This window comes from Plenodomus lingam (genome assembly GCF_022343315.1).
Source record: "Plenodomus lingam strain CAN1 chromosome Unknown contig_8, whole genome shotgun sequence".
Classification (NCBI taxonomy): Eukaryota; Fungi; Ascomycota; class Dothideomycetes; order Pleosporales; family Leptosphaeriaceae; genus Plenodomus; species Plenodomus lingam.
The window spans coordinates 192,390-212,157 of NW_027093972.1; the positions used below are offsets into that span (position 1 = coordinate 192,390).

Consider the following 19,768-nt stretch of genomic DNA (forward strand, 5'->3'; position numbering starts at 1 on the left):
CAATGGCCCGGCAGAGTATATGAGAACGTATAACACAAGCCGCCGACTCGCCGCCTAATCACAACCACGACCACGACCACCAGCCCGCCATAGCACAGAGCTTCTCCTTCTTCTTCCTTCTCATCCACAGGAGGAAGCTTCTGCCTCTTCATATATCCATACCACGCCCTTGGACAGCCCCAACTACCCAACAAACCATCATGGGCGGCTTCGACTTCTCCAACCACAACCGCAATGCGGCCCTTCACGCCCAGGGTATTCCACTGCCCAAGGCAACCAGCACAGGAACAACGATTGTGGGCTGTCTCTTCGACGGCGGCGTCGTCATTGCAGCAGATACCCGAGCTACAAGCGGCCCCATAGTCGCAGACAAGGTACGCCATCCCCCCCGCCATACTCCAACTGCATCCTCCATCGATCGGACAGTGATATTCCCTTTCTCCCCGACTAACACGCACTGCACAGAACTGCGAAAAGCTACACTTCATCTCCCCCCAGATCTGGTGTGCAGGTGCCGGTACCGCGGCAGACACCGAGTTCACCACGGCCATCATCTCGTCGAATCTTGAACTGCACGCCCTCTCCACCGGTCGCAAGCCCCGCGTCGTCACCTGCATGACCATGCTCAAGCAACATCTGTTCCGCCACCAGGGCCACATTGGCGCCTACCTTGTCGTTGCTGGCTGTGACCCCACCGGCGCCCACCTCTTCACCGTCCACGCCCACGGCTCCACCGACAAGCTGCCCTATGTGACCATGGGCTCTGGCTCGCTGGCCGCCATGTCCGTCTTCGAGACGCAGTGGAAGGGCGAAATGTCGCGCGAGGATGCCGTTACCCTGTGCGCAAACGCCATCGAGGCTGGTATCTGGAACGATTTGGGCTCAGGAAGCAATGTCGATGTGGCGGTCATCACCCAGGAGAAGACGACGCTGATGAGAAACTACAAGACCCCCAACACGAGGGTGCCCAAGCAGCGGAATTACCGCTTCCCGCGGGGTACGACGGCGGTGCTGAATGAGAAGATCATCACCAAAGAGGAGATTAGCAAGTACGTAACTGTACACGAGCTCAAGGACGACGATGTTACAGCCACTGCAGAGACGATGGATGTAGACTCATAGAGTAATCGATGACGAGTAGAGCAAGGAGAGTGTACTTACATGGCTTTATGAACACGGAAGAAAGTGGCCATAGTCCAACACATGAAGGTGCAAAAAAGGTACCTAGCCAGGCCACATAGAAAGGGCAATACGATTACGATGATGACATTTGAAACTTTTTTTGTTGTAAACATATGGGACTATGGGCTACATTGCATTAATACTGGTTTCCAGACAGCCTCACATCACTTGCACGGTTTTGGTTTTCCCCCACTCACTCCCATGAACGCCATCTGCCCTGATCCGTACAATATCTCTTAGAGGAGAAGAAGGAGCAGACAGAAAATCCCCGCTCTCCTCTTGTCCTACTCCTGCTCCTGGCATTCCCGCCCAAACCTACCGACACCTCTTCTCCACAATGCCCGCCCCATGCTCCTCGTACTCCTTCCTCGAAATCCACAGCTGATGAAAGCTGCCCAAGCTCGCCAAAATACTGCCCCCAATCCACGCCGCATACTTGCGCTCCACCACACTCCCCGGCGCAATCAGTTTATTCCGCGTACTGGGATACTGCGCATTGATTTCGTAATTCAGGCGGTCGTTGAATTTGTACAGCAGAGTGGATCCACCCGTGACCACAATGTTGGACAGCAGCATGGGCCGCTGATCCGCATCGACCTGGGCGACGGCGGCTTGCACGAGCTTGGGAATCGTCTGTTCGTCCTTTGGCTTCGGCATGCCGTCGACGGGGAGGGCGGCGCTGGCGTCGAAGAGCGGTTCAGCGGCGCGGAAGCGTTCAGAGGTGAAGACTTGGTTCCACCCAGACGGCATTTCAAACGGTCGGCCGGGCGTGTTTTTTGCGATTTCCTCGTTGGTCCCGTTGCTGAAGCGGCCGGGGCCGGGCCAGACTTCGACGACGGATTCTTTGAACTCCGTGAGGATGCGCTCCTCTTCGTTGAGGCGGAAGGAGGCGGTCGGGGGAATGTCAAAGGTCTTGTACGTCGCTTGGGCGGGCGCGCCGGCGTCGACGGGCGTCTTGGAGGCAACCATGTAGTGTGGTACCAAGGGGATTTCGGGCGTGGCTTGCTTGAAGATTTGGCGGATTTGCGACGACACAAAGTTGCCGGCCAAGGGGGACTTCATGACGCCCTTGCGGAGCACCATGCCGTCGAGGACAGGCGTGACGGACGTGTGCGAGGCGCCCACGTCGATGATGATGCCCGAGGACTTGCCAGAGGCAAAAGCAGCCAGCACGCCCGTTTTTTGCAGGAAGAAAGCGGGTGCGCCCCAGTCTTCCATGGCGATTTCAATGTACTTTTCCCGTGCCTTTGCGCTGTTCCACCCGGGTTCTGTGACGAGCAGCGGGCTGTCTTCCAGTGGCTTCTCGTTGTTCTCTACGCCTTCCATGTCCACGTCTGTAGCCTCGCCGTTTGACGTCCCATCGTTTAGCCCGTTTCTTGACGGGTCGCCGGGCTTTGCGCCCGTGAGCCTGCTGGTGATGGCATACTCCCACAGCTTCGTTGCAATGTCCCAGTCTTGGACGATGCCATCGCTGCCCCAGTAGTTTTTGATCTCGTGCCCGCCCGTGGGCGCATGTATCGCGTTCTCGCCAAAATGGTAGGAGCCGTCTTTTTCGCCGTAAAAGGACGGACAAACGGACTTGGGCACATCTTCACCGGCGAAGCCAGCGCGTACGGTCGAGTAGCCGGGGTCGAGGACAATCGCGGAGACTTCATCTAGAGCCGAGGATCAGTACATGGGCACAGTGAATCTCCATAGAACACATAGATAGCTACCTCCAGCGTACTCGCCCGCAGCAGGCGCGGTCGTCGAGTTTGGAATGCTCATTTTGCTCGCAACTATCGCTTGCGCGAAGATACGGTCGAGTTGCGTGTGTGGTGTCAGTTCCCGGCAGCAATTGACGCGTGATCAGATCTGCGCGGGGTTGTGTGAGCGTGGGTTCGTGGGTTCGTAGGGCCGAGGCGTGGGTTGTTCAAGGGAAGCTGTCGCAAAGACGCGAACTGGACCAGTCAGTTGAAGTTGCGGAGCTCACCTCCACCATCATCACCACCTGTCACCACACCCGCCCACTTCCCGCACACGTTTCTGTACACTCCCACGGGGATAAGAAAGGGATAGTGGACAGATGATGAAGAGATAGTTTAGGAATCATCATGGCACTCCGATTTATCCGCCAACTGTACTCGCTGGACACCCTCGATACCCGCTTCATCGTGCCAGCGACGACACCCCCGAGGGAGGCTCTCGAGGAAGCGAAACTCGACCCAGTCCGGCCATTGCCTGTAGAATCTGCCAAAGGAAAAAGCCCAAGTCCAGGCGAACATGTTCATCCGCCTCGATGGCGCACATTGGAGTTTTACTTCTACTACGTGTCCATCTCTGCGAGTATTTACTTTATGATCAAGCTTGTGCATGATTCATCTGTAGGTATGTATTGTACCAAACACTATTAACCAGAGCGAGCACCTTTTAACTTGCACTTAGAGTCACATGCAAGCTACAAAAACTTCTCACACCTGCTCTCAGACGGCTGGATACCAGGGCGCAAAGTGGTATGTTGCCTTTGCCTATGTCACATGTTGGTGACTGACTTCTCAGGACAATGTCGACGCGCAGTATGCTGGCTTCCGGCAGAACATACCCTATCTTTTCCTCGTAGTAATGCTACACCCTCTTCTTCGCAAGGCTTACGATTCATTCTGGAGAGCAGGAACCTACACTCAAGTTGGTCCCTCGGCTGGAAAGGGTGGTCTGACCATGGGCTTGACTCCTGCAGCTGCTGCAGATGCCCGCCTCGATCAACGCATCTCGTTTGACCTTATCTTCGCTGCAATTTTCCTCGTTGCCTTGCATGGCTTTTCGGCCTTCAAGATTGCTGCCATTCTGTATGCAAATTACTGCATTGCAAAGAAGATTCCCCGGTCCTATGTGCCCGCCGCCACTTGGATCTTCAACGTCGGTACTCTGTTTGCGAATGAATTCTCCAGAGGCTACTCGTACGCTAGTATCATTGGTACTTTTCTTCCATCTGTGGCATCAGAGAAAGGCCAAGAAGCCTACAACATTGGCCACACACTCGACAGCTACGGTGGGCTAATTCCTCGTTGGGAAGTCCTCTTCAACTTCACCATTTTACGCCTCATAAGCTACAACCTTGACTACTATTGGTCTCTCAGCTCTCAGAATAGCAGCAGCCCCTTGGAAGTGTGTTATACCATTCTCGATCCTTCCCCTTGATATCTCACTAACGACATCAAGAAGAAACAACTTGATCCCTCCAACCTGTCAGAACGCGACCGCGTCACCATCCCTGCAAAACCCAGCGACTTCTCCTTCCGCAACTACTTTGCCTACGCAATGTACTCGCCCCTCTACCTCGCGGGCCCTATTCTCACCTTCAATGACTATATTTCGCAATGCCGCTACCGCACCCACAGCATCACCACCAAGCGCATACTCATGTACGCCCTCCGGTTTGCCGTTGTGCTGCTGACCATGGAAGTAATGATCCACTACCTCTACATGGTCGCCATCTTCCACGCAAAACCCAGCTGGAGCGCCTACACCCCCGCCCAGCTCAGCATGCTCGGCTTCTTCAACCTCAAGCACATCTGGCTCAAACTCCTGATACCCTGGCGCTTTTTCCGCCTCTGGGCCCTCCTCGACGGCATCGATGCACCGGAGAACATGGTCCGCTGCATGAGCGATAATTACAGCGTCACGCAGTTTTGGCGCGGCTGGCATCGCAGCTTCAACAAGTGGGTTCTGCGCTACCTTTACATCCCGCTGGGCGGCAGCAGGGCGCCCGGGCTGTGGGGCAAAGCGCGGCAAGTGGTGAATTACCTCATGGTGTTTACGTTTATTGCGATTTGGCATGACATCCAGCTCCGACTGTTGATGTGGGGCTGGCTGGTGACACTCTTCGTGCTGCCGGAGATTATCGCCAGCGCCATGTTTCCCGAGAAGAAGTGGAAGGATAACCCGGATGCGTATCGTTGGCTTTGTGGCGTGGGTGCCGTGGGCGAGATTTTGATGCTCATGGCGGCCAATCTGGTGGGCTTCTCACTGGGCGTCGATGGCTTGAAGGAGTTGGTTGCGGGTATCTTTGGGACGTATAGTGGGTGGAGCTTTTTGGCGACGGCATGTGTGGCTTTGTTTACCGGGGTGCAGTTTATGTTTGAGTGGAGGGAGAATGAGAAGAGGAGGGGGATTAGGATGAAGTGTTAGTTGGAATGGATATCCTGGTAGCTAGTCTTGTTGTCGTGCACGATGGGATTTGTCAAAGGATAGGTGACAATCAAGAATGATTTTTATTCTGTTCTAGCAAACAAACTCTATGTTACATTGATACCTATATGCTGTCTTTGTCGTCGTCGTACTAGTCTTTACCTCGTCTAATCAAGAAGGACCTGGGCAAAAAGAATGGAAAAAAGGGCAAAAAGAAAGATTCGAACCCACGAATAGGTGATGATTGATTCCAAAGATTTGTTAAGTGCAGTTTTGTGCGGGACTCGCGGTCACTTCTGGTAAAAGGCAAGAAATGAGTTCGTACAAATCCTCGCACTGCACAATTGAGAATTGTCGGTTATTTGTATTATATAGTTGGGTGAAATCACTTTCGATGTGTGCGAGGGCGGGGGCAGAGGTGCGGGTCGCTAAGTGCGCGCACGGGCTGTATTGTGTCGCCTGTGGATTGTGTGCGTGGCTGGCCGTGCATTGACCCTTTTTTTTGGTTTTAGATGCTGGATGTGTGTGTGTGTGTGTGTGTGCGTACAGTGTGCTAGAACACAGCCTGCAACGTGCTTGAGATGTTTCTGCGTAGCTGTCTAGCAGCATTAATAGAAGATGTTTAGAACGAAATGAACAGGAGTAGAGCATTGGAAGATGTTGGGACATTCCTACGTACGGCTGGCAATGCCAAACAAAGCGCATAGGCAAGGAGACGCGGTGATGTTTTGAAGTGTGAGCGAGGAGTGAAAAGTGCCCCGCGTTCGGGCTTCGAGGGGATAGCGTTCCCTCGGCCGGTGGCATACCTTAGCTGGACAGGTTCATGGTTACAATTGTGGGTCACGTGCCCATAAGACGGATGGACTGTCTGACCCCCCAGAGTCCTTTTCGCCAAAGCTTCGCAGACAAACTTTGGTCGTTGGCTGTCCCTTCACCCACTTCTCCTCTTCATGGATAGCGAAATGGAAGAGAAACGAGTTCAAGGACCCACTCACGCCTTGGGACCCGTCTTTGTCTTGTCTGTCATGTTTACTTCATCTTCCCAGGTACCTACCTAGTCTCTGACGCTTCACTGCAAGAATGTGCCTCCTCTACGTATCCGAATCAAGGCAACGAGTTGGTCTCCTTGCAGGTCTAGTAGCGACATATACACGCAAACATTTGGACATCAAGCCACAAGATGCTTCCATGGTCATTTCTTCTCTTCCCCAGAACCAATCCATTGACAATATTTCTCCTCGTTTCAGTTCACTTTTCTACTAGGTGCCACGTCAAGCTCTTCCCTTTCTGTCTTCCTGTCTTCCTGTCCAAACCAGCATAGCCAGGGCCCTAGAAGCACGCTCATTTCACAGAATCACTTCGACTCCTCACTCAACATGTTCATTCGACTTCGCGTAGCCAATGCGTAGGGCAAGTGTTCAAGCTAAAGGAGATATATCCAATGGAACAGGGTGTTAGACTGCCTGTGCTTTGCCAGCAACAGTACCTTTGGTCGTTACCCAACACATCACGCGCGAGTTCTTCATTACTATTGGTAGGTATTCCATTTCGAGTTTGATTGTCCTCCATCGCCAGGAGATTCGCCTGACACACCGTGTTTGTTGAGACTGGCGGCTTGCTTCATTCAGGGCACAGTGTTTCTCCACTACCGATTGTCTACCCAGCTGTGAAATTGCCTTGGTCACAAGGGACGCAAACACACTTTACCGTGCCAGTCTTCCTTCACGATACCGTTTGCCCGCGGCGAGTTGGTGTTTCAGTTCCCAGGTCCTCGAATTACTTGCGCCTTTGCGTTTCACCCGCGATGGACTCCGCGGGACACACATCACTGCCCGACTTCACCTCCATGTCTCGAACGACGATAGGCTTGGATCCAACTTCCTCACAATCGCACAAGGCAAACGCTGGCGGGGCTAGCGCACAGCCCAATTTCCCCGACAGGCAGGCACGCCAGGCACGTGTGTCACAACAGGCAGGAGTCAGACTACCCTACCCAGGGACGTCGTGATACTCCCTTGCTCGCACCTACTCTTCCCCCTCATACACCCTGCCACGCTCTCTACACATCCCTCTCGTTCACTTCACGCCCTCGGCAAGCCCGATTCTCCTTGTCCTTCTTCTTCTTCTTCACCAGCTGCAGGCGGCAGTCACTCCTTATTTTTGCTCCCCCGCAAATACACCTGCGCTGCACCACCACCACCACCACCACCACCACCACTGCATTCCAGCCAAGCACTCAGTTACCTTTCTTCGATTACTCTAGCAAATTTACGTTGCAGTTTCTCCTCAAGCATTCCATAACATTCGCTTCATCCTCACCATGAAGTCCATCGTTTTGGCGAGCGCTCTGGCAGCGGCAAGTTGCCTTTTGGGCACGGCGAGTGGACGTCCTCTGAGTATGTGGTGCCAGGTTACCGTGAGGCACAGGGGAGCTTATTAACAAACCCACAGAGTTCAGGCGTGCACTTATCACCGAGGTTGTCTACGTCACTCAGACCATCACTGATGCTGTTGTTTACGTCGATGAGAGCGGTGCGCCCTACACGACATCAACGGTTCAGGCGACTACCAGCAGTGCAGCGTTGGTACCTTCTACCACGTCTGGAGTAATTGAGCCTACGGTTGAGTTCTCTTTGGCGCCTCGAACGACCGTTCCAGCTCCTACAACTGCACTGCCGTCATCTGATGTTGCTACTTCGTCACCTGAGCCAACTATTGCCGACGTGGACAAAGCTACAACGGAGGCAGCCGCATCCTCTACTGCGGTCGAATCTACTTATGTACTATCCCCTTCTATCCAGGAGCCTCTGCCCCCAACCTCGAGCGCCGCTCCTCCACCTTCATCCTCGGCCGCGCCTGCTCCAGAAGTGCCCACCAAACAGGATGCAGCTGACGGTCGTCTTCCCATCGGAATCGCCTACGATCCCTTTGCCGGGTCCAAGGGTTCTACTCGCTGCAAGACGGCGGATGAGATTGCCAGCGACTTTGCCAGGATGAAGGACTATCAAGTTGTCCGCATCTACGGCATGGGCTGCAACATCATTCCCCTTGCTGTGAAGAATGCCATCAAGAACGGCCAGACGCTCATGACAGGCGCTTACATGAGCACTGGTGGCAACGGCGAAGATCTCGGCACCGTCATCAAGACCCTCAAGGGCGCAATTGATTCGTACGCCGATGGTAAGTGGGACATTGTCCAGCTCTTCGCTGTAGAGAATGAGCGCGTCAACGACCACGACATGACTGCGTCCGCTGTCATCGACGCCATCAACACGGCGCGAGGCCAACTCCGTGAACTCGGGTACCAAGGTCCTGTCGGTGCGGTCGAAACCGTTCCAGCCATGATGGACAACCCAGCCATCTGCAAAGCCTCTGACGTGGTCATGGTCAACTGCCACGGCTTCTTCGACACCAACACCAAGGCCCAGGATGCCGGCACATTTGTCAAGGCACAGGTTGAACGTGTCAAGTCGGCCTGCAACACCGATCGCGTTGTTGTCGCCGAGTCTGGGTGGCCGCACCAGGGCGATGCCAATGGTGCTGCTGTGCCGTCGCCGGACAATCAGCGCATGGCCCTTGACTCTATCCGCGCGAACTTTGATAGCGATATGTTCATCTTCAGTGCGTTTGACTCGGAATGGAAGTCTGACTGGGCCGCGACGTTCAATGCCGAGAGGTTCTGGGGTGTTATTCAGTAAGGAGAATACGCTAGAACGTCGGCCATGAACAGCAGATTGGCCATGTGAGATGGATGGTTTGCAATGGCAAGTCTGTTATGATTCTGTTCTATCTCTTGTTGTCCACACATGGTTTATTGTGCGCACTCCTGGACGGATGCTACGTCTGCATGGAGTGTAAAGCCATTTCTGCCTCATCATGTGTTATATGGGGGATTATGGCTATGAGAGGAACCTGTTTTCATCTACGTAGTATGATATGGATACTCCATTTCAAATGAAGAAGCATGAGAAGCATGATTGATTCCATTTTGTGAAGCCTTTTGTGTATACCCAAGTAAGGGAAGTGAAAAGTCTAAAATCAGGTACAGTGCTTCCCCATCTATTTTCTTACCTTGTTAACCTGTATACACTTGTACTAGTAAATCAACTTCCCCCAGACTCACGTCTTGAAATGTCAAAAGCCCAACTCGCCCGCACACTCCCCCACCGCCTTGACCAAGCCCTCGACCGTCCCCCTCCCCGTCCCGCCATTAACCACGACGCGGAAAAACTTGCCCCGCTCGCCCTCTGCAAAATCAACCATGAACCCCCTCCTCCCCAACCTCGCCACAATCCCCTCTGTAGCCCGACTATTCACCTCCGCATCGGGACTCAACACCCCCGCCCTTGCATAGTAAAAACAGACCTGCAGACAGGGCAGCGGGTCCGGCGAAAGCGCGACAAAGTCTGGGTGCGCGGTCAGGAGGGCGAGGAGGTGGGTTGCGGTTTGGTAGGCGCGGGTGATGTGGGCGGAGAAGTAGGCTGGGCCGTGGTATTTGAGGGCGAGGAAGAGTTTGAGGGAGTCGGCGCGGCGGCCGCATTGGGGGGTTAGGTCTGCGAGGTCGAAGATTTCATCCGGGTTTGTGGTGGTGTCGGTGTCGGTGTCGGGATCGGAGGAGGCGGTGTTGTGGAAGAGGTAGCTGGCGGGTAAGGTGAGGGCGGAGTGAAAGGCACGCATGTCGCGGCCGAGCAAAAAGGAACAGGTGACGGGTACGCCGAGCATCTTGTGCGGATTGATTGTGATGCTATCTGCGAGGTGTGCGCCCGCGAGTCGCGTGGCAGCGTGTTGGTGGGAGAAGATGACGGAGCCGCCCCAGGAGCCATCGATATGGAACCAGAGGCCGTGTGCGCGGCAAATAGGCGCGAGCTGTGCAAACGGGTCAAAGGAGCCGTGGACGGTGGTGCCCGCCGTTGCGTTGACGAACAAGGGGGTTTCGCCGCGGGCCTTGGAGGCGAGGATGGCGCGGTCGAGTTCGGCGGGAATCATTTGGCCCAGGGGGTCGACGGGGACGGAGAGGACGTTTTGGCTGCCGAGTCCGAAGAGGTTGGCTGCTTTTTCGACAGAGTAGTGGCCGTGGGCGGAGGTGAAGATTGTGAACTTGTGGCTGCCGTTGCCTTGGGTCTTGGTGTCTGGGTAGAGGGTGTTGCGGGCGACGACAATGGCGGTGCCGTTTGCTGCTGAGCCGCCGGGTTGGGAGATGCCGCCACTGGTGGAGGCGGGGAGGCCAAAGAGCGTGGCCAGGTACTTGGTCGTGTGTTTTTCAATCAGGGTGAGGGCTGGGGAGACTTGGTAGACGTGTACCTGTTGGAACTGGTCAGTGGGCTGTACCTACATGCTTGTTGATGTACTCGGGGGACAACGGGTGTTGAATGAAAGCAGAAAAGCGAGATTCGATATGTCAAGAGAGTCTGATGAGAAAACAAGATCAATAGCAGTGGCAAGGGGAAAAAAAAGGAAAAAAACCTCACATTGGTATTCAACACGGCCAACACCAACTCACTCACAACGCCCACCGCATTCGTACTGGCATACAATTTGTCCAGGAAGCCCTGATCCCACGTATTCACACTATACTGGAGAACCTTCTCCAACACATGCATGAGGCCGTCCTTGCCTGTACCCTCTTCGGCAATACTGAGCTCATCCTTGAGCAGTGATTCAAGCTTCTTCGGCGGATGGTGCTCGACAAGCACAGTCCTCGGTCCGCCGCCAGGGACTTGCAAGCCGTGGCCAGTGTGCTTGGTGGCGGCGTCGGCATCGGCAGAAGCAATGAAAGGGATGAGGAGGGATTGCACGGAATCGAGGAGCTAGGAGTGCATCAGTGAGTGGGCTGGACGGGGTTGGGAATCATCATGTCATCGCAAAGGGTGTAGAGAGTACCACGTGACAAGAGATGATAGGGCTGAGAAGGGGGTGTGGCAGGGCACACAAGTGGCTGTGATCGTCCTCGGTTCGTGAGATCCCCACGTGGGATGGGCACTCACATCCTGGACCTCGTCGGCGCGGTTGACTGGCTCTTCTGTCGGGGCTGACATGGCGGTTACAAGTGTCGTTCAGTGGTACGACGCAGCTAGGAAAAGTCTACGACGAGCTGTCAATGGCGTGAGTGTGGAGGTGAGGAACAGAGAAAGAAGGGACCAAAAGTGTATGTATTGCTAGGTTGTGTTTGAAGATCCGCGCTCGACAACTTTAGTAAGGGTCATGCATAGAACCCTTGCCCGGTCCATGGCCCTAACAATCCGAAATCCAGGTGCAAAACTTCTCATGCCCACGGAGAAAAACAAGCGGCACTAAATAAGGTATCTAACATATCGACGAATCAGAAATTTGCCACGGCGGAACCCCAACACAGATGTTCTTGCTAAGCCTCATAGATCCGGCCCAGAACGCCTTTTGCCATGCCCATGCCAAATTTCGGGGGGAAAAGAAAGGTTACACTCAAAAAGGAAATGGGGGTGGGGGTGAAGACAGCGCAAGACGCTGCCATTATTGCGCCACTACGCGGCCTTTGGTACCAACGGCACTGGAATTACTTCCAGTCCCGTGGCGTTCTGTCTTCTCCTTCTTCATGTCCTTTTTGCCTTGGGCAGCTGCTTTCGCCGCCGCGTGTTTTTGTCGTGCCAGCTCAATGGCCGTCATGTGCTTTCCTGCTCGGGTCTGTGAATTCGAAGCATCCCCATCACTTTCGGGGAAGCTCTGGAACCCGTCGTTGCCAGCAGTGTAGCGAGACTGCTTGACCCAGTCGTTGCGCTTTCGCTTGTACAGATCCATTCGCCAGTTGCGCCATACGGCACGGCCGACGTAGGATTCCCGCAGTGATCCTTCGTTTTCTGCAAGCTCTTCGGCAATGCGCTCGCGGATAAATGCCAGACCCGCGGTGCCATTCCATATCGCATCGATGACGCGGGATGCAGAGGGATCGAGCGCTAATTCACCGACTTTTCCGTAAAACTGCTGGATCATTTTGCGACGAAAGATCACCGAGGCATTTGGCGAAGTCAATGCTGCTTGCAATGTCCTTGATGCTGGGGGATCACGGGCAAGTTGTACAGACAGCTCTGGTGACAGGTTGGCCAGGGAGTCGAAGACCAGATTTCCCAGAGGACCTTCGACCGACATCATCGTCTGTGCCAAAAGCGACCCATGCAGCTTTTCTGGTGACTGTTGCTTGTGCTCCCCGCCCGGCTTCCCGTCTTCTTCGCTCAGCTTGAGGATACGTATGACCTCGAAGCCGTTGGATCCGCCGTAGGCAGTCTCCAATTGCGCTTTGATGGATGCAGTGTCGACCCCGCGTGCTACACATCTCTCAATAAGTGTCTTGATGATGGCGGTTCGGTTCCGCTCCACCAGACTGGGGATCTGATCCACGATTTGGCGCATTGCTTCTTCCAAGTCATCCTTGCCGAGCCGCTCCAGGATCTTCCCCGCCACGTATCCCGCGATCTCGTTACGAGAAAGGCTCCCCATTCGCTCCTTGAAGAATTCACCATAGATGGCCTTGAAGAGCTTGCCAGGGGCATTTTCGATAATGGTTTCTAGAAGGCGCGAGCCGATGGGATCGTAGACAAGGCCATTGATAAAAGCCGCGCTGTCGGTTCCTTCGGCAATGGGGTCATCAGGCAACAGTCTATGAATGAGTGACTTTTCATCCTTGGCACGAGATTTCCCAAAGTGCGACAACTCCAACTTGAGGAGCAGCTGCAGCGTCGGGTTGCCCAATGGGTGTGTGGCGAGCGAGCGGAGGTAATGCGGCTCCATTCCAGAAACGCAGTTGTTGATGACCTTTTCCAAAGCTTCTAGAAAAGACTGCGGCACAGCCCTCTTTTCGGCTAGCCATTCTCGTCCCTTTTCGGCGCCAGTGACGTCGACCTTTTCTTTTCTTTTGCTCTGTAGCACAGACTTGGACTGCCTTTCCAGTGGGCTGCCCGAAAGGACGACGAGCAGCACACGCAGCACGTGTGAAGCGAAGCGGTCCGTCATGAGGAAGCCGAGATGTTCCTGGAGCTCAGCGAGGGTGAAGAGGAAGAGGTTCTCCATGGAGACGAAGATGTGGTCGGGATTCGACGATGGCGGGGTTTGCAAGCGCTCTGGGTTTGCAAGTTCTTGGGTGACGACGGGTGCAGCTTGTAGGAAGAGCGCTTCGCAGCAGTGCGAGGCGAAGCGATGCTGGACGAGGTTGAGGAAGCTGAGGGCGGGTAGGTGGTTAGGTTAGCGCATACAACAGAAGAGAAGGATGCAAGAGCATGCATGCATGCACGTACTGGCCATTGAATTTCTCAAAGATGTTCTTCAGCTGGCCTGGGGTCGAGAGGAGGATCAAGCGTTCCAGCACGCGCGAGCAGGACTGGCTGTTTGCAATCTTGAGTTCCTTGCCCTCTGCTTCCTTGAAGACATTCTTCAGCCACTGGGCGCGCTCGTCGGGCGAGGCAAACTCGTTGCGGTCGAGCTGGTCGTCGACGTTCTTGAAGAATTCCTGCTCGTCCTCGTCGAGCATGCCATAGAACTGCACCTCGCCCGGGCGGGTCAGCTCCCCGTCCTCGCCGACGCCGCCATGATGCAGCTGGTGAGCAGCATCGAGTGGCTGGAATTGGGCATCGACATCGTCTTTCTTGTGCCGCTTGGCCGTGGCATCGTCGTCGGCGTCCCGCTTGCGCTTCTTCTGCTCGTCGCGGCGGCCGCGCTTCTTGTGTTCCTTGGGCATTTGTCGGGCGGCGGGCGCGGCTGTCGGCGGCTGACGACGACAGACGAGATGGCTGACAAAAAAAAAAGTTTGGACAAGCTCGGCTAAACTGGCGGCAGCGGGTGGGGAGGGTTGGGGGGAAAGGGATTTGTGTTGGAAGATCACAGGACAAGCACAAGCAGGAAAGCACAAGAGATATATACAATAGGTAGCATTCAAGACGGGCGCTGTTCGGAGCTAGGGCTGGGCGTGCATTTACTGAACGTGGATAGGAGTAGGAGTAGGAGGTAGGAGTACCAGGAACAGGAAACGCAGTGATTATTTTTTTTTCCTTCTCTTCCTTGTTGGCTGTGCAAGGTGTGAGCACTGAGCCCGTTGGCAAGCAAAAGTGGTCTGATGGGGCAAAAGAACGGCGGCGCGCCCTTTGCTAAGCGGCTGAGGCAAGGGACGCACGGATCTCCATGTACCTCGATGGCAAGATCGATCGGCTCGCAGATCGGACGCCACACAACGTGTTGATTGCATTTGTACTCTTGGGTATAAAGTACTCCAAGTACTCTATTTGGGAGTCGTTGTACAAGTAGTACCGGTACCTCTTTTCTGTGTACTCTGATGTACTATGCATGGGGCCTGCCGCCCCTTGCTTGGCGAGACATTTCCGACATTCTCTTCTCTGGCAACAAACAAGCACCGTGTATGAGCGTGGGACGACCTGCCACTACGTATACAAGTGAATAGAGTAGGCAAGTAGAGTAGGGACTAGGCACACATCTCCAGGTAACCTGCACCCTAATCGAGTCTAGACTCCCTCGAACAGGTTCTCCAAGCAACCCCACCCAGCCTAGCACTCTTACTCTACACTTAGTCATTGCACACGCTAGAGTGAGGGCGCACATGTCATTGGCAAACACGAACGAACATCATCAACACCAATCCTACATCTACAATCACAACCACTACCACTACCACCACCCAATGGATGACAACCAAACCCGCGTCGCCGACTTCCTCGATGACAAACTACAGACCACGGCCGACCTCGACTCGCTCGACGACCTGCTCGCCAAGATCCACTCCCAGCATGGCCTACTCAAGGCCCAGCTCCAAGAGGGCCAGCGCGACCTCCACGATGCCAAACAGGCTGCCCATGACCACCACGCCCACCTCCAGCAGCGCGCCGAAGCCTTTCGCCACCATCAGGCCGACATGGACCGCCGCCTCATGGTCATGACTGCCTCGGAGACGAGCGACGAGGCGGTCCCCCGCTTCCAAGCCGTGCTCGACACCCTGCACCGCCTGGACGTCGCCCATGGATACCTCGAGCTGTTGGCCGACGTCGACGTGCTGAGGTAGGACAGCCCCTCGGCCCACACCACCCATTTCACCGCCCATACCCATCTACCCAGTACTCCGCCCACACACCCCAATTCAGCGCCCATACCCATCTACCCAGTACTCCGCCCACACTGACCATGGCGCCAGCAAACAAGCCCAGTCGCTGCTCCAGACGTCCAGTGAAGCCGCCCTGCAGCCGTACATCCAGCTGCGCTCCCTCCATACCCGCCTCATGGCCCTGCAGATCGAGGCAGAAGGGGCCGCTCCCCAGCTGCTCCATCACGTCGGCAACATCACCCAGGCCCTGCGCAGCCAGTTTCTCAAGGCCTTCTCCGCACCTCTCGAGCACGTCCTCAAGAAGATTCGCTGGCCTACGCCCAAAGCAAACATACCCGTCCAACTGCGCGACGAGTGGGAGACGGCCGTGGTGAAACTGCTGGACTTGCAGATGCCTGACCTACAAGGCCTGAGCTATGCCAGCGGGCCAGCCGACAAGGTCAAGCTGCCGCCCGTGCTGTACCCCCTGCAAGTCCTGGTAGAGCCGCTGGAAATGCGCTTCCGCTACCACTTTGATGGCGACAAGGCTACCAATCGCATCGACAGGCCAGAATACTTTCTCTCCCACGTTACCACGCTTTTGGATGACTACAGCGGATTCGTCGGCGACCATCTTCAGCCTGTCCTACTCCGGCAATTTCGTGGCACACCTCTGGCCATGAACCCGGTTTACATGGATGCCATGTCTGCGTTCATTACCGCCCTGTTGCCAATGCTGAGGACCAAGATCGGCTCACTACTTCCCAAGGTGGCAGGCCAACCCCAGCTACTCAGCCACCTGATGCACGAGATCATGAGCTTTGACACGACCATTCGCGACACCTGGGGCTACGACGGCGGCTACGGAGTGGACGGATGGAAGGGGCTGTCGTGGGAGTTTCTTGTGCAGGGTGATTGGTTTGGCCGCTGGCTGCAGGTCGAAAAGGACTGTGAGTTCCACCTCCGCGGACTACCCAAAGGAGACATGATCGGGCGAAGCTAATAAGCAAACTTTAGTTGCCCTGTCACGCTATCAGAATATTGTCGAGGCTCCCGATTTCGGTGACCTCGACTACGAAAGTGTCGATCCCAAGTCCACCAAGCCCACCAAGGGAGCGATCCGCGTCAATGACCTCCTCGAGACAATCACAGGTGCGCCATTCTTTTCTTCCCCATTCATACAACATCCTGCTAGCGATCACAGGTGAACTGACTCGCATGCACTATTCAGATCGATACAGACCCCTCACCTCATTCAGCCAGAAGCTCACCTTCTTGATTGACATTCAGATTGCCATTTTTGACAAACTACATGAACGGCTTCTGGGAAATCTAGAAGCCTACCTCTCCATGACCACTTCGCTGGGCCGCGCCATGGGTGGTGTGACCAAGGAAGAACAGTCGAAGCTCCTCGGTATAGAGGGACTGGAACGCCTTTGCAAGACGTATGGCAGCGCAGACTATTTGGAACGGGCGATGCGGGACTGGTCTGACGATGTGGTAAGTCGCTTTCGATGACAAGGCCCCCCCTATTTGTGCCCAATGTGGATTCTGCATGCTATGTTGTGTAACGTGGGCTGACACACCCCGTCCATAGTTCTTCCTCGATATATGGGAAGGTCTCCAAGATCGTGCTCGTGCCGCCCACAACATCGGCACCATGAGTGTGGCTGACGTTGCCGAACGCACGTCGAAGAGTGTAGACAGCGATGCCGACGGTGGTTCGCTGTTTGACGAAACGGCATCGTGGTACGCGCGGCTTCGTGAGCGAAGCGAGAAAATCATCATCGACACAATGGGTAGCAATGCGAGGGAGGCGTTGCGCCCCTATAGACACATGTACGCTGTCTCTGATATGCACGAGACTCCCCATTGCGGTGGTGATGACAAGCTGACCTGGGACTGACTTTGTGCAACAGTAACCCGTGGGCTACGCTGACCCACACCGCGGCTGCTACACCTGCTTCATTGTCTCCCACAGCCGAGATCGACCCCTTACTCACCTACCTCTCCAGCACGCTCTCCTTTCTCTCCCGTGCCCTGGCGTCGGCACCACTGCGCCGCATCACGCGTGCGGTCTTGTCCACCATCTCCTCGACGCTTTGGGACAATGTGTTGACCCGGTATCGGTTTTCGACGGGTGGCGCCGCACAGCTGACGGCCGATATCAACGCCATATGTCATGTGGTGGACAAGGTGCTTGGCCCTGGTGTGGCCGAAGCAGGACTGCGGAAATGCATCGAGGGTGCTACGTTGATTGGTGCACCTGTCAAGGGTGGTAAAGCGTCTAATCACGCCGCGAGTGGGGAGGCGCTTGATGATGATGATGATGACGGTAAGAATAATGGCGGAGACGCCGAGGAAGCAGACGGGTGGGATGCCTGGGATGCGGATCAAGGAGATGACGGACAGGCCAGTTCGATGCAAGAAGCAACGCCTGCTGTTTCTGGTGAAGCCCAGGCGTTGGGCTTGTCGTCTGGGGAGGCTGGTGTTGCTGTGGAGGAGTTGGGGTTGTGGGAGGTGGAACGGAGGCTGTTTGCGGATAATCAGAGTGCGAGGGGGGTGCTGGAGGACTTGGGCTTGGACTTGTTGACGGAGACGGAGGCGAGGGCGTTGTTGAGACGGAGGGTGGAACTGGCTGGGTAGGGGGATCATGGAAACAAATGTGAATTTACAAGTGATGTGGTGATGGAGTGTTACTTGATGCAATTGCAAGCCAATGAGTATCTTCTTGTGTGTGTGTGTGTGTATGTTTCAAAGGGGGTATCATATCATCACCATAGTATACTCTCTTTGCCAATCGTCCATCCATCCATCCAGCCATTACTTGCCCACCCACCCACGCATCCATCATCATCATCAAAAACCGCCTTCCTCCTAGTTTGAAAACTTTGAATTCACCTTCTTGCCGGTAAACTTTTCATACGCCTTGCGCATGCCATCTGTAATCTTCTCGCTCATTGCGCGGTTCTGGCTGATCTTCTGGCCCTGAGCGCCGCCGAATTTCTTGGCGCCCTGGTGGATTGTTAGAAGTGGGTTGGGTTGGATTGACCAAGGGGAGTGGGGGAGTGATGGGGAGAGGGGGGAGGGGAGGGGAGGAGAGGGGAGGGGAGAGGGGAGAGGAGAGGGGAGAGGGGAGAGAGAAGAGAGAAGAGAGAGGAAAGAGAGAAACGTACAGCATTAAACGCCTTGTCCAGGTAATCCTCCTTGCCCGCTGCTCCCCCGGCCGCCTGTCCGTTGTTATTCATTCTTCTGGGAGATTGGTTGGTTGGATGGTGGTGTTGAGACTGGGACGCGAGGTTCGTGGTGTGCGCGTGTTGATGTGTGGGTGTGGGTGTGTAGGGTGGAGTAGAGGTCAGGCACCGGGTACAAAGACGTTGAACAGGTAGAGGAAGCAGGCTCGTCCCCAAAACCGGGCTGAGCGCTTTATCCCCCCTTTTTCCTTTGGCCTCGTCCTCAGTCCGGGCGCAGGCAGAGGCGGTAGATGGGCTGGACCCTTGCCTAGCCTTGTTGGGAGGGCAAGTCCGAACTCTGCTGGTGGGTGGCCATGGGCCGGAGTGAGTCCGCCCAAAGCTGCTGACGGCCGTTGGTTGTGTGGGCATGTTTCTGTGACGGCCGTGGGGTTTGTACACAAGCCACACGGGGAGGCGGTGTTTGGTTTGCTGCTGGGCCAGTCTTGGTATCGTGGGATCTCGACTTTGTGGAATGTAATTTGGTCTGCGTCTGATTCGCGTGTCTGGTCATGGCATGCTGGGTACGTACATTCACACATCACATTGCAACATTGCGAACCATGACCACAAGCCTACCACGACTGCCCTGCCCCCTCGCATCAAGCCGTCCTCCTTGCTTCCCAGCGCCATGTTGAGAACTCGAAACAAACAATCCAAAGGCGCGTTCTTGTTTGTTTGTTTGTTTGTTTGTTTGTTGGTCTGTCTGTTCCTTCGACCTTTGTACTCGTCATCCGTTCGCTGTGTTGAAAGATTGGCACTAGACATGGATGATGTGATGTGCGTGCATGCATGACAAAAACTTGGCTTTCTGGACACGCAAAAGCTTGGCTGTGTGGCTGGGGATTTGTGTGGCGCGTGTACTCGTCATACAGTGCGAGGTTTGTTGGGAGAGATGGAGACATGTACTCCCTTGTACTTGGATGACGGTGAAATTCTTCTTCTTCTTGAACGGGAAAGAGCAGTTCACGAGCGATATTACAGTAATCTGCCTGTACTATGTGTAGTCATGCGGTCTATGATTACATGTTCCCTTGTCCATCACAGGCCGCGGGCTTGATGACGAGGTATGAGATTGGGAATGCGCATGTCTACATGTGTATTTGTGTAGGAGAAATGCTACACCTCACTCCCCATG

At 54.9% G+C, this 19,768-nt stretch overlaps 10 protein-coding genes across 10 annotated transcripts; 5 read left to right on the forward strand and 5 right to left on the reverse strand.

Moving 5' to 3' along the window:
- Positions 1-200: 200 nt before the first annotated feature.
- Positions 201-1,122, forward strand: PUP1 (proteasome core particle subunit beta 2; the record flags this gene model as incomplete). Its single annotated transcript, XM_003841430.1, has 2 exons — positions 201-374; positions 466-1,122. The coding sequence occupies 2 exons, from the start codon at positions 201-203 to the stop codon at positions 1,120-1,122; spliced, it is 831 nt and encodes a 276-aa protein (XP_003841478.1).
- A 375-nt stretch (positions 1,123-1,497) lies between these two features.
- Positions 1,498-2,949, reverse strand: IAQ61_010106 (uncharacterized protein; the record flags this gene model as incomplete). The annotated part of the gene is made up of 2 exons (XM_003841431.1): positions 1,498-2,837; positions 2,898-2,949. The coding sequence occupies 2 exons, from the start codon at positions 2,947-2,949 to the stop codon at positions 1,498-1,500; spliced, it is 1,392 nt and encodes a 463-aa protein (XP_003841479.1).
- Positions 2,950-3,089: 140 nt separating this feature from the next.
- Positions 3,090-5,424, forward strand: IAQ61_010107 (uncharacterized protein). Its single transcript, XM_066098663.1, has 4 exons — positions 3,090-3,549; positions 3,607-3,674; positions 3,721-4,326; positions 4,381-5,424. Exons 1-4 carry the CDS (start codon positions 3,276-3,278, stop codon positions 5,347-5,349), a joined length of 1,917 nt encoding a protein of 638 aa, XP_065951208.1. The 5' UTR covers positions 3,090-3,275; the 3' UTR covers positions 5,350-5,424.
- A 15-nt stretch (positions 5,425-5,439) lies between these two features.
- IAQ61_010108 (uncharacterized protein) lies at positions 5,440-6,160 on the reverse strand (the record flags this gene model as incomplete). Its single annotated transcript, XM_003841433.2, has 3 exons — positions 5,440-5,844; positions 5,897-5,948; positions 6,029-6,160. Coding segments are annotated over 3 exons (294 nt in total), but the record flags the coding sequence as incomplete, so codon positions are not given.
- Positions 6,161-7,153: 993 nt separating this feature from the next.
- On the forward strand, positions 7,154-7,357 carry IAQ61_010109 (uncharacterized protein; the record flags this gene model as incomplete). Its single annotated transcript, XM_003841434.1, has 1 exon — positions 7,154-7,357. The coding sequence occupies one exon, from the start codon at positions 7,154-7,156 to the stop codon at positions 7,355-7,357; it is 204 nt and encodes a 67-aa protein (XP_003841482.1).
- A 312-nt stretch (positions 7,358-7,669) lies between these two features.
- IAQ61_010110 (uncharacterized protein) lies at positions 7,670-9,047 on the forward strand (the record flags this gene model as incomplete). Its single annotated transcript, XM_003841435.2, has 2 exons — positions 7,670-7,745; positions 7,801-9,047. 2 exons carry the CDS (start codon positions 7,670-7,672, stop codon positions 9,045-9,047), a joined length of 1,323 nt encoding a protein of 440 aa, XP_003841483.2.
- A 436-nt stretch (positions 9,048-9,483) lies between these two features.
- IAQ61_010111 (uncharacterized protein) lies at positions 9,484-11,384 on the reverse strand (the record flags this gene model as incomplete). Its single annotated transcript, XM_003841436.1, has 3 exons — positions 9,484-10,650; positions 10,818-11,156; positions 11,334-11,384. The coding sequence occupies 3 exons, from the start codon at positions 11,382-11,384 to the stop codon at positions 9,484-9,486; spliced, it is 1,557 nt and encodes a 518-aa protein (XP_003841484.1).
- A 451-nt stretch (positions 11,385-11,835) lies between these two features.
- NOP9 (Nucleolar protein 9) lies at positions 11,836-14,050 on the reverse strand (the record flags this gene model as incomplete). Its single annotated transcript, XM_003841437.1, has 2 exons — positions 11,836-13,534; positions 13,611-14,050. 2 exons carry the CDS (start codon positions 14,048-14,050, stop codon positions 11,836-11,838), a joined length of 2,139 nt encoding a protein of 712 aa, XP_003841485.1.
- Positions 14,051-14,490: 440 nt separating this feature from the next.
- IAQ61_010113 (uncharacterized protein) lies at positions 14,491-18,046 on the forward strand (the record flags this gene model as incomplete). Its single annotated transcript, XM_066098664.1, has 8 exons — positions 14,491-14,573; positions 14,773-14,781; positions 14,833-15,378; positions 15,512-16,350; positions 16,418-16,552; positions 16,632-16,900; positions 16,998-17,239; positions 17,320-18,046. The coding sequence occupies 8 exons, from the start codon at positions 14,491-14,493 to the stop codon at positions 18,044-18,046; spliced, it is 2,850 nt and encodes a 949-aa protein (XP_065951209.1).
- A 231-nt stretch (positions 18,047-18,277) lies between these two features.
- On the reverse strand, positions 18,278-19,002 carry IAQ61_010114 (uncharacterized protein; the record flags this gene model as incomplete). Its single annotated transcript, XM_003841439.2, has 2 exons — positions 18,278-18,415; positions 18,577-19,002. 2 exons carry the CDS (start codon positions 19,000-19,002, stop codon positions 18,278-18,280), a joined length of 564 nt encoding a protein of 187 aa, XP_003841487.2.
- Between the last annotated feature and the right edge of the window lie 766 nt (positions 19,003-19,768).